General features: G+C 37.6%; 2 protein-coding genes across 2 annotated transcripts in view; both read right to left on the bottom strand.

Annotated features, from left to right (window-relative positions):
* Positions 1-1,341, bottom strand: part of LOC127454275 (syndecan-2-like) — a 41,765-nt gene extending 40,424 nt beyond the window's left edge. The window contains exon 1 of the mRNA XM_051721369.1: positions 1,030-1,341. Coding sequence (XP_051577329.1) covers positions 1,030-1,089 — 60 coding nt within the window. The 5' untranslated portion in view covers positions 1,090-1,341. The remainder of the gene's footprint in view (positions 1-1,029) is intronic.
* An 839-nt stretch (positions 1,342-2,180) lies between these two features.
* Positions 2,181-14,041, bottom strand: mrs2 (magnesium transporter MRS2). The gene is made up of 11 exons (XM_051721360.1): positions 13,257-14,041; positions 13,107-13,180; positions 12,963-12,999; positions 12,761-12,873; positions 10,682-10,855; positions 10,315-10,445; positions 7,812-7,928; positions 7,396-7,548; positions 6,661-6,778; positions 6,407-6,520; positions 2,181-3,416 (listed from the first exon to the last, which is right to left on the bottom strand). The coding sequence occupies exons 1-11, from the start codon at positions 13,426-13,428 to the stop codon at positions 3,345-3,347; spliced, it is 1,275 nt and encodes a 424-aa protein (XP_051577320.1). The 5' UTR covers positions 13,429-14,041; the 3' UTR covers positions 2,181-3,344.
* Between the last annotated feature and the right edge of the window lie 822 nt (positions 14,042-14,863).

Here is a 14,863-nt window from a genome sequence, read left to right as displayed (position 1 = left end):
AATGCTTCTTTGTGATGAGCTTCATTGCAGTAAAGGTAATTAACACAGACCTGCATCCTGACGCAACCTGTGGGGTGGCATTGCACCTCTAGATTTTCCTTGTGCTTTGCCTGACACTTTTTATGATCCTGGGACCAATGCCGAAACACGATCAAGGAGGACCAAGCATAACAAAATTATCAATCGATGTGCAGCACTGCTTTGCAGTCTAGTTCACATTCTGAATAGTCTTGCAGAAATAAATAATCTCTCTGATAAGGAGAAATAGAAATTCTTCAGGGCCAAAAAACTCCCATATAGTTCTCTCGCACAGTTCATATATCTGAAACTAAATCAAGGCTTCTTAAACTGTTTACTTAAACCATCTTAATCTGAATTTGATTTGTTGCAGCACAGTGGTTTTCAATTTCAGAGCTGAAAAGGTCTGATTCAGCTCACCTAGATTTTTAGAGTGTGCTGATTAAAAGTGAAAAACTGACTGAGAAATCATCAAGATCTCTCAGAAGATCAGTTTTCATGATCTGCAGTCTCAAGTGGACACATGATAAATGTTTGCTCCTCAAAACTAACACATTTTCAACCACAAAAAGTTTAAACTGACATAAAACTCCAAATAAATGTATGAATCTTTTGAGATGCAAATGTTATGGTATCATGAAAGATGAAGTTTAAAGCATTCTGCAACTCTCTCTATGTTCTACTAGACTGTTCCTAAAGTTTGGTCGTCCAGTCCACACCGTTGCTGTGAGTGTACCATTACAGAACATGTCAGATTTCCATGATAAGATCCTGATGGGGTGTACATACCTTGCCAGGACCATTTGTCACCCTTGCTGAACAGCAACATGCATGCGAGGTGATGTAAAAATAGTATAAAATAGGCACAATCTGCATTACAGCAGCAACTATGTCCATCTTAACAGCATTACATATTATATTCATGTTTACATGCACTTTATAGAAGTATTTACACATTCAACAAAAGTCGATTTAAATTATGAAACCCATATGAAATCTGATCAAACTCACCCTGTTGCTGGAAAAGCAGACAGCTGCTGAAAGTGTCAGGAATATCCAAATATTCCTCATTATTCCTCTTTAGGAAGTCTTTTGCAAATATATCGTGGATCGCTCTTGTCTGTACTCCTTAAACCGCAGCTGATCTCCGCTTCTTTTACTAATTTATATGCAAGATCCTTTCAGAGAGATGTTTGGCTTTTTGGACCAAATGATCAAAGTTGGTTCTCTTTTGTCTTGAGTGTTGATGTGATGTTAAAGGCTTGAGTCCATGTGAGGCTATGCTGCTCTGCTCGGACAGAGGATGATGAGAAAGAAACACACAGACACAGAGAGAGAGAGAGAGAGAGAGAGAGAGAGAGAGAGAGAGAGAGAGAGAGAGAGAGACGGGGGAGGATTATTGCGTCACAGCTGACGAACACTTGGACCAGTAAAAGGTTTTGTCTCAAACCTATGAGCGGCCAACATGAACAGCATCTTTGTCCTAATTTTGACCTTTAGAATGAGCCTATAATTCCCAAAAATGCTGTCTAGGTAGTTAGCTCACTCGGTCTGAGACGCACAAGAGCGTCAATGAAGGAAAAGATGATGTTGATGCTTCACGCGACACTTTTTGTTCAACGTTTAACATTTAATTTAGTTACAATTAAACATGTCTTACAGCTGGTGTGTGTCTGACTGTAAATTTCAGTTGCAAACAAAATTACAGAGTACCAAACATGATATAAACATTATAAATGACCACAGTAAAAACGTTTGTTTTATAAAACTTGGTATTAGTCACCACTGTCAACAAAAAAACAAACAGAATGACAGAAACCTTCTTACACTGTTGGAAGGAGATTCCATATTAATTGTTGTAATAACTATGTTTTTTTTTGTTTTTTTTTTACAGCGTAATAAAAGCTATTAGAAGTCTATCTTGTACAGTGGGGTCTTTCTCCCCCTGCCGTTTAAACCCAATATAACCACACAATAACCGCAGTACGCCAAATAAATGCATGGAAACTTCATTTATAAAGCACTTTTCATGCAAATGACTCTAAACATCTAATAAGAAATGAAAAGTTTAATAAATGTTCACAAAATATCTTAGTACTGCAAAAACAAACTATAATGTTTTATTCTAGTTCCCTCAAATAAAGAGCCAACACAAATCAACATTTTTGTTTAATGTTTTATTAAAGTTATCTATTCATATTTATCTGTGGCTCTTTAGTATAAGGAGGGCAAAGTTAGCGGCAGTGTCAGAAATGAAGTTTTACATTAAGGGGCGATATTTGTCCCTTGGATTTATTTTTCAGGGCATTTTTACCTTTATGAGGGCATTTTTTAAATGTTCTTAAAAAAAACATTTAAAACAAACTGTGTCTCGTCCATTAATGTCAAATACTTTTTACATTAATGTTTAATAAAAAAGAAATCATCAAAATAAATTCTGAATATTGAGAATGCATTACCTATTAAGTCATCGTCAACTCATATTTATGCCATAATATGCATAACATCCTTCGGTTGAGACCTTAAACTGAAGTCTTTACTCTCCGTGGTCATTAAAAATCCAAGGGCACTTAAGAGTAAGGGTGTACCCCAGTGTCCTGGCCAAATTCCCCTCATTGGCTCTAATCTATCATGGCCTCCTAATAATCTCCATCCCTGAATTGGCTACATCATTCTACTCTTCACCAATAGTGTGTGGTGGGTGTTCTGGTGCACTATGGCTGCTATTGCATCATCCATGTGGATGCTACACACTGGTGATAGTTGAGGAGAGTCCCCCTAACCTTTGTAAAGCACTTTGAGTGCCTAGAAAAGCGCTATACAAATGTAAGGAATTATTATTATTAAAACAAGGACCATAATAGAATATTTAGAACTATAGCAGATGTAACAAATAAAATAAAATAACAAATGCCCCCCACATTTTGAATTTTAAGGGCATTTTTGTCCTGAGCCCCCCTAATTTCTGACCCTTGTTAGTGGAAGATAATTTTGTTCTTTGCAAAAATGTCACACACAACAGTCAATAAAAGGTACACACAGCTGATGCACTGCATTATATCATAATGATATTCACAACAATAAATACAGAGATTACCCAATAACATACATGAAGACAAATTTCACAGGGCAAAATAAAAACTGTCTACATGATACCATGTAGTACCTGAATAGATAAATGTCATTTTGAATTAGACTGAGGTGAGTGGCACATAATACTGAGAAATGCAGTATGCATAATAAGTGAGAGATACAGCAAGTGACTGAGCGAGAAGAAAGAGAGTGAGAGAGAAACAAAGAGGTAGAAAAAGCATTCGTTCACACTATCATCTTATTCCTGGTTTAATGTCTGTGGGTTTTAAGGTGCCGATTTGGTTTTTCCTCCAAACAGGGGGGATCTGTGAAAAGAAGAAAATCAGGCCAGCTCTCCTTTAACCCAAGTGTAAACATTAATACTCAAGCTCATCACCTTTGATGTTTTAAATCGACACCCGTGTGTACTTGTGAGCGTGTTGGGTAAGTAATCCACTACAAATTACTAACTACTTCTCTAAAAATTATAATCAGATTACTTTATTATGAATGTAAATCACATTACTAATTACTTTACTTTTAAGTTACTTTCTAAAACACTTGTCACAAAAACATTTTTGTTTTTTCGCTCAACAAATTCAGCATCCTATCTATTTTCTCCTTGTTCATTGTCCCATACCCTTCAGCTGTCACAGAAACGCAAACAGCTGTACATATGAATTCACATTTTAATTGTATTACACATAAATCATATTTTTTTTTTTGGAAATATTTGTAACCCAAGTAATGTACTTACAGGAATAGTTCACCCAAAAATGAAAATTCTAATTTACTCATGCCATCCCAGAGGTGTATGACACAAATGAAGATTTTTAGAAGACTTTCTCAGCTCTTTTGGTACATACAATGCAAGTGAATGGTGACCAGGCCTTTTAAGATCCAAAAATCACATAGGTCAGCATAAAAGTAATCCATAAGACTCCAGTTGTTTAATCCATGTCTTCAGATGCGATATGATAGATGTGGGTGAGAAACGGATCAATATTTTTGTAAATTTTACAATAAATTCTCCTCCCTGCATCTCCACTGTGACTTTTTACATTCTTCTTCTTGTGTTTTTGGTGATTCACATTCATCATGCCCTCTATTGGGCAGGGAGAAATGTTTAAAGCAAAAATTGACTTAAATATTTATCTGTTTCCTACCCACACCTATCATATCACTTCTGAAGACATGTATTAAACCACTGGAGTTGTATGGATTGCTTTTATGCTGCCTTTATGTGCTTTTAGGAGCATCACAATTTTGGCACTCATTCACTTGCATTGTATGGACCTACAGAGATGAGATATTCTTCTAAATATCTTAATTTCTGTTCTGCAGAAGAAAGTCATGCACATCTGGGATAGCATGAGGGTGAGTAAATGAGAACATTTTCATTTTTGAGTGAACTATCCCTTTAAAAGTACTTACTATCATTGAAAGTCAGTAACTGTAATCTGTAATTAGATTACAGTAATTACATTGTAATCCGATTACACCCAACATTGCTTGAGAGCCAAGCTCCAACTTCTTCGATTTAAAACTGGTTTTAAAGTTTCAAGGAGTGAAAGAACAACAGTGACCAACAGCCAATGAATTTGCAAGATTACGAAAGAATGCAATAGAGCAACGCATTGGAAAGTAAATGAATAGAACTGCTCCCCACATCTTACATTTTTCTTTAAATGTACTCTAGGGCTGCAAATAATGATTATTTTGATAATCGATTAATCTAACGATTATTAGAACTATTATTCGACTATTCAGCGATTATTGTAGCAATTAATCATTAGCTCTTAACCGATTATTCAGCTTGTGCTCAGAGTTAAAAGGTTGTATTAAACGTGCATACAATAAAGATGACAAAATCATCTTTTAAAAATACCTCTAAATTACATTCACTGAATTAAAGAGGAAAAAAAAAATACTTAAGTTTAATTCAGTAAAGAAATTCACTGCAAAAAAATCCTATTATTATCAAGTCTTTTTGTCTTGTTTTCCATTTAAAATTGTCTAAAAATCCTTCAAACAAGATATATTTACTTGAGCAGCAACATATAAGATATTTAGACTTGCTTTAAGAGAATATATCTTAAATATAAGTGGATTTTTTTCACTTGGTTATACTTCTGCGAGTGCAGTAAATACAAAAAATACTTACATTCAAGATCTATTCTCTAAAAGCAAGACTAAATATCTTATATGCTGCTTCTCAAGTGAATGCATCTTTTTTTAAAGGATTTTTTGATGTTTTAAAATATTTGTATTTTTAATATTATATTCAACATTCTCAAATAATTTTTTTCTTCTGCAGCATAGCTGCTAAAGAAAATGTATGTTGTTTTAAAGGCGTTTTAGAAATTAATGTTGGAAAACAAGCCAAAACAAATCAAAAATGTATTTTGTTGCTGTGTATAATGGGGCGAAGACTACCCTCTCTCACCTTTCTGTTCACTTCAATCCATCTTTATCTCACAAAAACAAACTCTCTCTTATAATAAAGCTGCATATTGACAATTTTCTTCACGATAAGAAATGCACAGTAACATATATTATGATTCAATAAGTCGCGAGCCATCACGTTATAATCTAGCTGCATTAAGCGTGCACGCTCGAGGGATGAGCGTCCCCGTGACATTGTGTGCCTCAGCCGGGTGCAGTTTTGGTCTCTACCCCTTAGATCAGTATATTCGCGCAACTCATAGAAGAGGTGCTGACCGCATAGAGAAATGGCAGTTTCAGAGTTTGTAGTTATTTACATGATCTGCTTCTGTATTATTTGAACTTTAATAAAGCTATAATGCATTAAATATAACTGCATTAAAGATGTTTCCTTTAAAGAGCTCCAGCTCCACTTATTCCACAATGAGAGTGCTTCTGTATTTACTTAGTTTTTATTTTTGCATTTTAATTCCCTCATAATTTGCAATCGAAATCACCTGAAGCTGTTTGGAAAGTTTGGAGTGCATCTGGACTGTGAGCTGTGTAATTCTTTCTCTCCTTAGTCAGGCGCGAGCTGCAGTGTTTTTCTCGTGCGCCATCATTAGAGTTTCATATGATCTCATGTTATGTTAAATGAAATCAAATGACTATTCGACAACAACAAAATTTTGCCGACAATTTTTTTATTGTCAACGTTGTCGATAACGTCGACTAATCGTTTCAGCCCTAATGTACTCATGATGATGTCCTTCAGTTTTGTAGTGTGAGCTTGACCTTACTCATGTCAAGAGAAAATAGATTTAACATCAAAATAATCATCTATTCCAAAGGTGGTGTAAAGTAAATGTGGAGTGCTGTGGGTGTTACGTACTGGAGGTGGTGAGCTAGGTTCTAAGTGTCGGCCCAGGAAAGAGAGCAGTCTTCTCCAGATAAGTCCACTGCCCAGGAACATTAACCCCGTCACCAACCAAAACACACGCGGGTCCTACATAAACACACACACACACACACACACAACATACACAGTAGGTCAATGAATATATGTTCTGAACCATACTGGTAGACTACAGTTATGTGTTGGCGAAGACAATGGTGTAAATTTGTATTTGATCAGGGTACACTGACCTCTTCAAAAGAAGACTCCAAATTCATGCCAAAGGCCACACCCATCAGACCAAATAAGGAGAGGGAAAATGTTCCCATGGTGAGCTGGAGGTTCAGCCGCATCATGACATTCCGGTGGCTGATGACAATTAAAAACTCTTGTAAATAACAGTTGACATCTATAGTGAAGTCCTTCCCGGTTCTCTTATGCAAGTCTTTGTGTATGACATGAGTAATACAGACTAAATGAATATGAAATTTGAAAATAGGAATGAAATGCAAGTTTAGTAGTGTGCTATTTAAGGTTGTGCCAATACAAATATTAATCGTAGAATCACAATTTAATTTCCCAAGATTTTGCATCACGACTTTAGTTTTTTTTAATGTGAGCATTCATAGGCCTTCCTACAGTTCAATAAATGAAGCAGTAAGTAATCGAAATAAGCGAAAAAGTTTGAAACCTACATTTCACAGCGGGGTCAGAGCCACTTCTACACACCAGCTAAATACCCATGGAAAAACACAAGAGCGGAAGTGACCCCGAACGGAACCGGGATGTACTCGTAAGCTTTGCGTCGCTCTTATTTTCATATCAGGTTGTTACAGTTAAAAAGCAACAATTATTCAGATTTTGTTCTAAGCTGTGACAATTGTGATCCAATTCTGATATTGCGCATTACAATGTATTGTGTGTATTGTATACCCAAAGCTAGTGCAAATAAAATACATTTTGTAAGATGTGTTTGCAGCTGGTACCTATCTAGGTTAATGAAGATGACACTTTCAGAGTCATCAATGAGGCCTTTCAGCTCTCGTGCTTTGTTGCCCAGCTCCTCTGCCTGCATGTAGTAATTCTCCAGCAGTAACTCCATCTCTTCTGCATGATCTATTCCCAGACTACTCTCCTCACTGGCTCCATTTCAGCACAGACATTCCCACATGCACATACATGCACACAAACAAAGAAAATACAACCACAATAAGATAAGGAAGTCAACTAAACAAACACCAAAGATCCGATATTTACACTGGCAAGTATTTTTATGTACATATGAACAATGACATCACATTTTGAAATTTAACAGGTATATTTGAATTTTGTGATATCTCATTAGATACATTTGAGAAATAAGTGACCTGCACATATTTGAAAGGAAAAAAGTTTCACCTACAACACTCGTGGGTCGGTCCACTTGGTGAGACAGAGTTCATCTATCAGTTCATCCTCATCCAGGATCTTGAGCAGACTGTCTTTAAACACTTTAATGTCCGTCTCCAGCTCTGACAGGCTGCAGGGGGTTCAAACTCTGGGTTTACTCTCAAAAGAAATTCCAGATCATGTTACTTCAATAAGCACCCCAATAAATGCTACTCTGATCTTATTTAACATCAGTTTCTGATTTAAAAACACAGGCAGAGTTATTACTGGTCTTATAAAAAAGAAACCAGGGCTCTTCAAAACAATGTTATGATAAAGTATGTTCTAAAACAGTTAGATAGAGGGATCATTTTATTACTCTGAGTAAGTTTCCTATAACAATATACCTTGTTATATATAAGTTGTAATGATTTACCAGGGTTCAACCATAAGAATGGCCTGATGGCCAGGAGCCTGGATCACTTCCCCTATCAGAAAATAAATACTTTTTCTATCCCAGTTTAATGCGTAGAGACAACTACAGTAAAAGGAAGCAATATGTTGGATGATATCCCCGAAAAGTGTAAACACTTAGGGGCAAATTCACTAAACATTTGCTCCATTTTTCCACATGGTATTTCTGCATCTTATTCACTAACCAACCTCAATCTAGTTTAAGCAGGCTCAATCAGCCCTGAAATAACGCTACGTCTTGAGTGTTTAAAGGGGTCATGAAACGCTTTTTTTTATCTTCCCTGAGGTCCACTGATAATGTTAGATTTTTTTTTTTTGCATTAAAATAGTAATTATTTGGTAATATATGATCATTTTGCACCCTGTCTTTGGCCATCTCTCTGAAACGCTCAGTTTTGGCATAAGCACCTCCTTAAAACTTCATTGTAAACGCCCACTGTTATGATTGGCTAACATTGTGCAGCCCCTCGAATAGATCCATTTTTTAACACTCACACCCTGTCTACACCAGATGCGAGAGTCGTGTCAAAAGCAACCCATTATAATCAGTGATGCTGTCTACCATGGAAGCATCCGTTGCAGAGTGTTGTGTTGCACCGACAGTAAACAGATGTCCCATTCCATTTTGCGCTGCATGTGGTGGCGCTACTGTCAACAACACAAATAAATGGTTTAGAAAGTTTGTGTTTGACGTGCCCCATGTAGACAGCCTCAAGCCGTTGCGTCGCATCAACGGACGTGCCCGGTGTAAACAGGGTGTCAGCACCATAAACTATCACACAGTCATAACACATTAAATATTCATGAATTAAACCGTTTACTCACGGTTTTTGCGAAAGCATTCCCATGTTTTTTTTACTGTATGCTTTCAATAACAGTTCCTTTGCAAAGCTTGAATCATATTATGACTGGTATGATGACCCGAATATACAATCCACTCTAAAATATGCTGAAGACACATCCACATCCAGTATCATTCATCATCATTTCATATACCATCAACTAAAAATAGCCCACATGGGTGAAAGAACGCATCCACGTTTGTGCTCAAAACAAGAGGCAGCAGCTGAATGACAGAGAGCTTCTCCTCTTCAGAGTTATAACTTGACACCGTGTCTTTTAAAAGTGGCCCTAGATATGAATCAAGCGGTCAAAGACGTCTGTCTGTGCATGTTTATGTAGAAAAACATTTAAATCCAGACAGGTACATGAAGTGTCCTGTGTAAATCCACTTTGGATGAATCTGCCATGACAGGCCCCATCTCGCTCTCCTCTTCACCTGTGTGACTGACTGAGCACCAGTGGGCGGGGCCAAAGGTGCAATGACGGAAAAATAGCCATTGCATATGCAGATGTATTTGGTCCTTGTGATGTCACAAGTTCCACGAATTCCAAACAAGCCGTTTTTGCAGCTTGGTTTTCAGTTCTGAAACTTACAGTATGTTTTTATAGAACAATGACATCTAATATGTCAAACAATCAAGGTAAATTTGATTCCTCAAGTCATGACCACTTTTTAAGTCACTGGCATTCCTATTGCACGAAAACACGCCTCCTTTCAATGTAAATTAGGCTAATTACAGATGAGCCCAATTTAAAAGAGATGCTTGTGCACATTTTCTATTTTTCATTGCAGCAGTAATTCATGAAACAATGATCAAATGATGGAAAAGAGAGTTATAATCTGGCATATATCCAGACGCGCAGTGTAGTCAAGCGTATTTTTGGCATGTGAATGAGATGATTCAGGTGTCTGCATCACAGAAGGGGAGTCCTGGCAAAGAATGCTAGAACCAGGTAATCAGCTACAAAGCACTCAAAATTGGCCCACAAAATCGGAAATGCACGTGCAAATTTCTTTCAGCACAGATTTTTGGGTGAGTTTGCCCCATCGTCTGATCTGCATATTTCCTTTAGGGAATTAGGCGCTAAACCAGTGTGTGCAAATAACGCTTTTACCAGACGCAATATACTCTTAGTGAATTCCCCCCTGAGGCTCTGTAGCACTGTTAAAGGTAAGAGCCTTTTACAGCAGACTTCCGAACAGGAGTTAATGAACTCACCTTTTGCTATTAAGCAGAAGCATATGCAGTTTGCTGCGGTCAGCAGAGAGGAGCTTTGGGTCGACTAATGACTCCAGACAATCCAAAATTTGAGGCTGAACTTCATTCAGCCGCGCCTGCAGCACATTTACCTGTGCCAGAACACATGCTTACCCATAAACATGCAACAACACATGATTACACATTCACAATGATTACACAACTTGAAAAATAGTTAAGTTGACACAGCGACCAGAAACGACAACATGACTGCTGATATTCAGATGGTGAATCAAGACTAATGTGTGTAATAATTGTGAAAAAAAGATATTGATATTTTAATTTATTAATAAAGACATTATGCAATTCATCTCTGTGCATTACTCACCCTGTGTTGCAGAATGGCTTCCAGCGCTCTGAACTCAAATGGCAGGGAGTAAGTAGCCAAATTTCCATCTCCTGCCAACTGCGGCCCAAGTTCTAACACCAGCCATTTCTCCAGACCCAGTCCACGGAAATCCAGCACCAGCAAACTCTCCGGAGTAACCACTGCTTTGAGGGACTTCGCACATAAAAATTTACTTATATTAAGATTTCTGTTTGAAAACTGCAATTCTCAAACTGACAGATTGGATGAGGTTCAAGGGCTTTTATAACTGAGAACATTCAAGACCCCATGAAATGGCTTGACGAGTGCAGTTTTCCTTCCTGTGTTGACGTACTTCCTATTGAAACATGACATTGTCATTGAGGTTGGACACATAACAGAGTTTGTCCATTTGTTAAAGGTGCACTCAGTAAGTTTTTTCTAATTAAAAAAGTTTTACACATTAAGACATGAATAGCATTTTTTTTTTAAATATGCTGAAAATTAAGTACACTCATACTAGATGAAGACTCCTGTCATTTCAGTAATGACATAAAAGCTGTATAATTTTACAAGGAACGGGTCGCCCTCTCATGAGTGCAGCTATGTTGACAGCACATGTCACTGTGTCATGCAATTGATCGAGTTACTACCACTAATAATGACAATAATAATAACGTGTTTACTTCATATAGTGCTTTTAGCCAATGCTCATACATAAAAGTACATGTAAACAAAACAAGCGAACAAAACAATAAAACAACAAGCACAATATACTTACTACAAACAACAACAGAGCCCAAGTCAACAGTATAGTCCAGAGTGTATGGATCAGCATGAGTGTGATCCAGCAGACAGTCCAAACAGAATGAGTGGGAAGATACAATGTCCAAACTAAATGCAGCTCTCTAGTGGCGGATCACGGATGAACAGCGCGACATTAAACGCCAAGCAAGATCACAAGGCGGTGTTCAGACGGCAGAGAACTTGCGAGTCGGGGCTACCCGGTCACAGTCCAGCACGCAACAACGCTTAAAAATTTATTTGGATTAAATCAAAGAATGTCCATAATAGAGATGTGTGTAGTATGAGATGGAGGAAAAACACAGACTAAAAGTAACAAAACAAAAGATAAACAAACATCTTCGGTGAGTAGCAGCATCACTTGGTAAACAAACTTCAAGTATCCAGGACGATGGGGGTCAGTACAGAGTCCAAAACCACAAGTACAATCGGACAAGTAAGAGCCAGCTAAAAACCACATACTGTCAAAGTATGTATTGTATTTAATAAAGGACACAATTCTTGGCAGGTAAAACTGTACGTTCATTAAGGTATGCATGCAAGTAGTATGAATAAATTCCAGATATATTTCATTCGGACACGTGGGTATTGACCCGTGACCCAAATATATGATGTAAGAATAACAGCCGCAGAAATAATCTGGTCTGGTTTTGTTAAACAAGCAACATTTAAGCACAAGGAACAACTTTCTTGGTATGTATAGCACTTACAGTTGAGATGAGCCATCCACCTCGTGGCTCTACGCCATTTTTTAATCCAGCGTTTGAATGTGACTTCTCAGCTCCCAAGGGATTATGGGATCATTAAGTGTCTAGTCGATCCGCAATTCAAAATCTCGCCGGAAATAGTAGGTCATCCCGGTATTTCTCGCTTACTGTTTCATAAATACTGAGGATTCGGACATACTCCATAGTAAGGAAGTATGGATATTCGAACCCAGCAACTAAGTGCACATTTAAATAGCCTTTAGTTTACATCATAGCCCCATGAAATCATGTTTTGCTACTTGCTATTGCTAGTCAGAGGCAGGTGGTATTTATAATTAGCAGGAGTGAATGTTCTCATTCTAGAAAGCATTTTATTGGACAAAAATGTTTATAGACACGTGAGAATTAATGTACCTTTATGGGTATTTTCAAAGTTAATTTTGCAGTACAATGACTTACAGATGGTTCAAAGCTAACAGACATTGACTTAACACCACAAAATTCCAATTTTGATTTCATGGGGTCTTTAAGTCCAAGATAAAGATTAACTCAGACTATGGAACCTCATAGTTTAATACTGTGACAATACCTCCATACGTAAAATGATGGCATTGTTTCGTGCTGTGATACTTGTTAAGTGCTGGAATCGCAGATCTCTCGCCTGCAAACCAAGCTCTTGATACAACTCCGTTTTCTTCTTTTCTAGAGAACAGAATGGCACTAGTGTGAGCTGTACCAAACACTACAGACACTATAGAACCATAGAGAGGTGTAAATAGCCTCCAACTCACCAAATGAGGTCACGTTTCCATCTGGCTCAAACTTCATCTGTTGAATGAGAAATTTGAGTAGTAAAGAATAACCATTCTCTGATCATAATGACATTGTGCAAGTAAAATTAACGGATGCACAAGTATGCAACATGTTTGTCTTACCACCACAAAGACTGGTGCAACACTAGACAGAGCTGCCTGGGATGCATCTGTAACTCTTTGGCGACAGGAAAGGTCTGACAACAGAAGCAAATGTGTTACTCCTGTTGTTTGAGCAAAAGAGACATAAAATAACACATGTGTAGCACCTACAGTGTCCCTGAGCTCTCAGTTGCAGTATGCTGTGATGTGCTCGGCCACATATTGATGTAAGAGGGCGTTTGAAAGGTGATCTTGAGCTCTTCACAGCTCTCCACGTCCAGCAGCATTTCCCCGACACTTTCCTGAGACTTTCTCGACACACAAACCTCAAACATGACTCCATGCTTAAAAACTCTCAGTTAAAAGTCAATTTCTCCTCCAGGACACCTCAGTGAGGTTACTGTGTGAGCCCAAACTCCATCAACGGCCACTAGTGTCAGGCTGGCTTGAGATAACACACTTACTTTTGCTGTTTTGTACTGGTTGTTAAACTTAAAACAATAAAACAGCTCCTAAAATCTTCATAATAAGAGTTTAATGTCTTTAGCTGTCTTGCTAACTCACACATGCAGGTATGACTGTAACAGCTTCACTATTAGCTTAGTATGTTTGCAATGTGTGAGAATATAAATCCAGGATAAATTCTTCAATCCCAGAGCTGAACGCGACGCTGACATTCACTGAAGAAGCGGCAAATGTTGTCGGAAGCAAATGATGACGTGCACATCCAGCACGCGCTCGCGTGACGTCACTGAGCTGCACGATGCTGTTAAAGCTGAACGCTCACTCATTTATAATTGATAACATTGACCCCAATTTTTATTTGTGTTTTAAAAAACGTTATATTTGGTTTTACTAATATCCCCTCAAATAAAAGGAAAGAATACTATATAATACTAAATTTCATATACATAAATGTAAGTACAGTAAAACCCAACCTTTGTTTTTGGTTCTTGAAAAAGAAATTCAAATATATATCAAGACTATTTTTCATTCACATAATAAGTTTATAAATGTGAGTCCTTTAATAAATTTACATAATGTTTAGCCTACCCCCCTGGCGGTATGTCTTTCTATACGTATATGTACAGGTGCATCTCAATAAATTAGAATGTCGTGGAAAAGTTCATTTATTTCAGTAATTCAACTCAAATTGTGAAACTCGTGTATTAAATAAATTCAGTGCACACAGACTGAAGTAGTTTAAGTCTTTGGTTCTTTTAATTGTGATGATTTTGGCTCACATTTAACAAAAACCCACCAATTCACTATCTCAAAAAATTAGAATACATCATAAGACCAATAAAAAAAACATTTTTAGTGAATTCTTGGCCTTCTGGAAAGTATGTCCATTTACTGTATATGTACTCAATACTTGGTAGGGGCTCCTTTTGCTTTAATTACTGCCTCAATTCGGCGTGGCATGGAGGTGATCAGTTTGTGGCACTGCTGAGGTGGTATGGAAGCCCAGGTTTCTTTGACAGTGGCCTTCAGCTCATCTGCATTTTTTGATCTCTTGTTTCTCATTTTCCTCTTGACAATACCCCATAGATTCTCTATGGGGTTCAGGTCTGGTGAGTTTGCTGGCCAGTCAAGCACACCAACACCATGGTCATTTAACCAACTTTTGGTGCTTTTGGCAGTGTGGGCAGGTGCCAAATCCTGCTGGAAAATGAAATCAGCATCTTTAAAAAGCTGGTCAGCAGAAGGAAGCATGAAGTGCTCCAAAATTTCTTGGTAAACGGGTGCAGTGACTTTGGTTTTCAAAAAACACAATG

The sequence above is a fragment of the Myxocyprinus asiaticus genome, chromosome 16 (assembly GCF_019703515.2).
Source record: "Myxocyprinus asiaticus isolate MX2 ecotype Aquarium Trade chromosome 16, UBuf_Myxa_2, whole genome shotgun sequence".
Taxonomy (NCBI): Eukaryota; Metazoa; Chordata; class Actinopteri; order Cypriniformes; family Catostomidae; genus Myxocyprinus; species Myxocyprinus asiaticus.
This window is presented reverse-complemented; position numbering and strand designations above follow the sequence as displayed.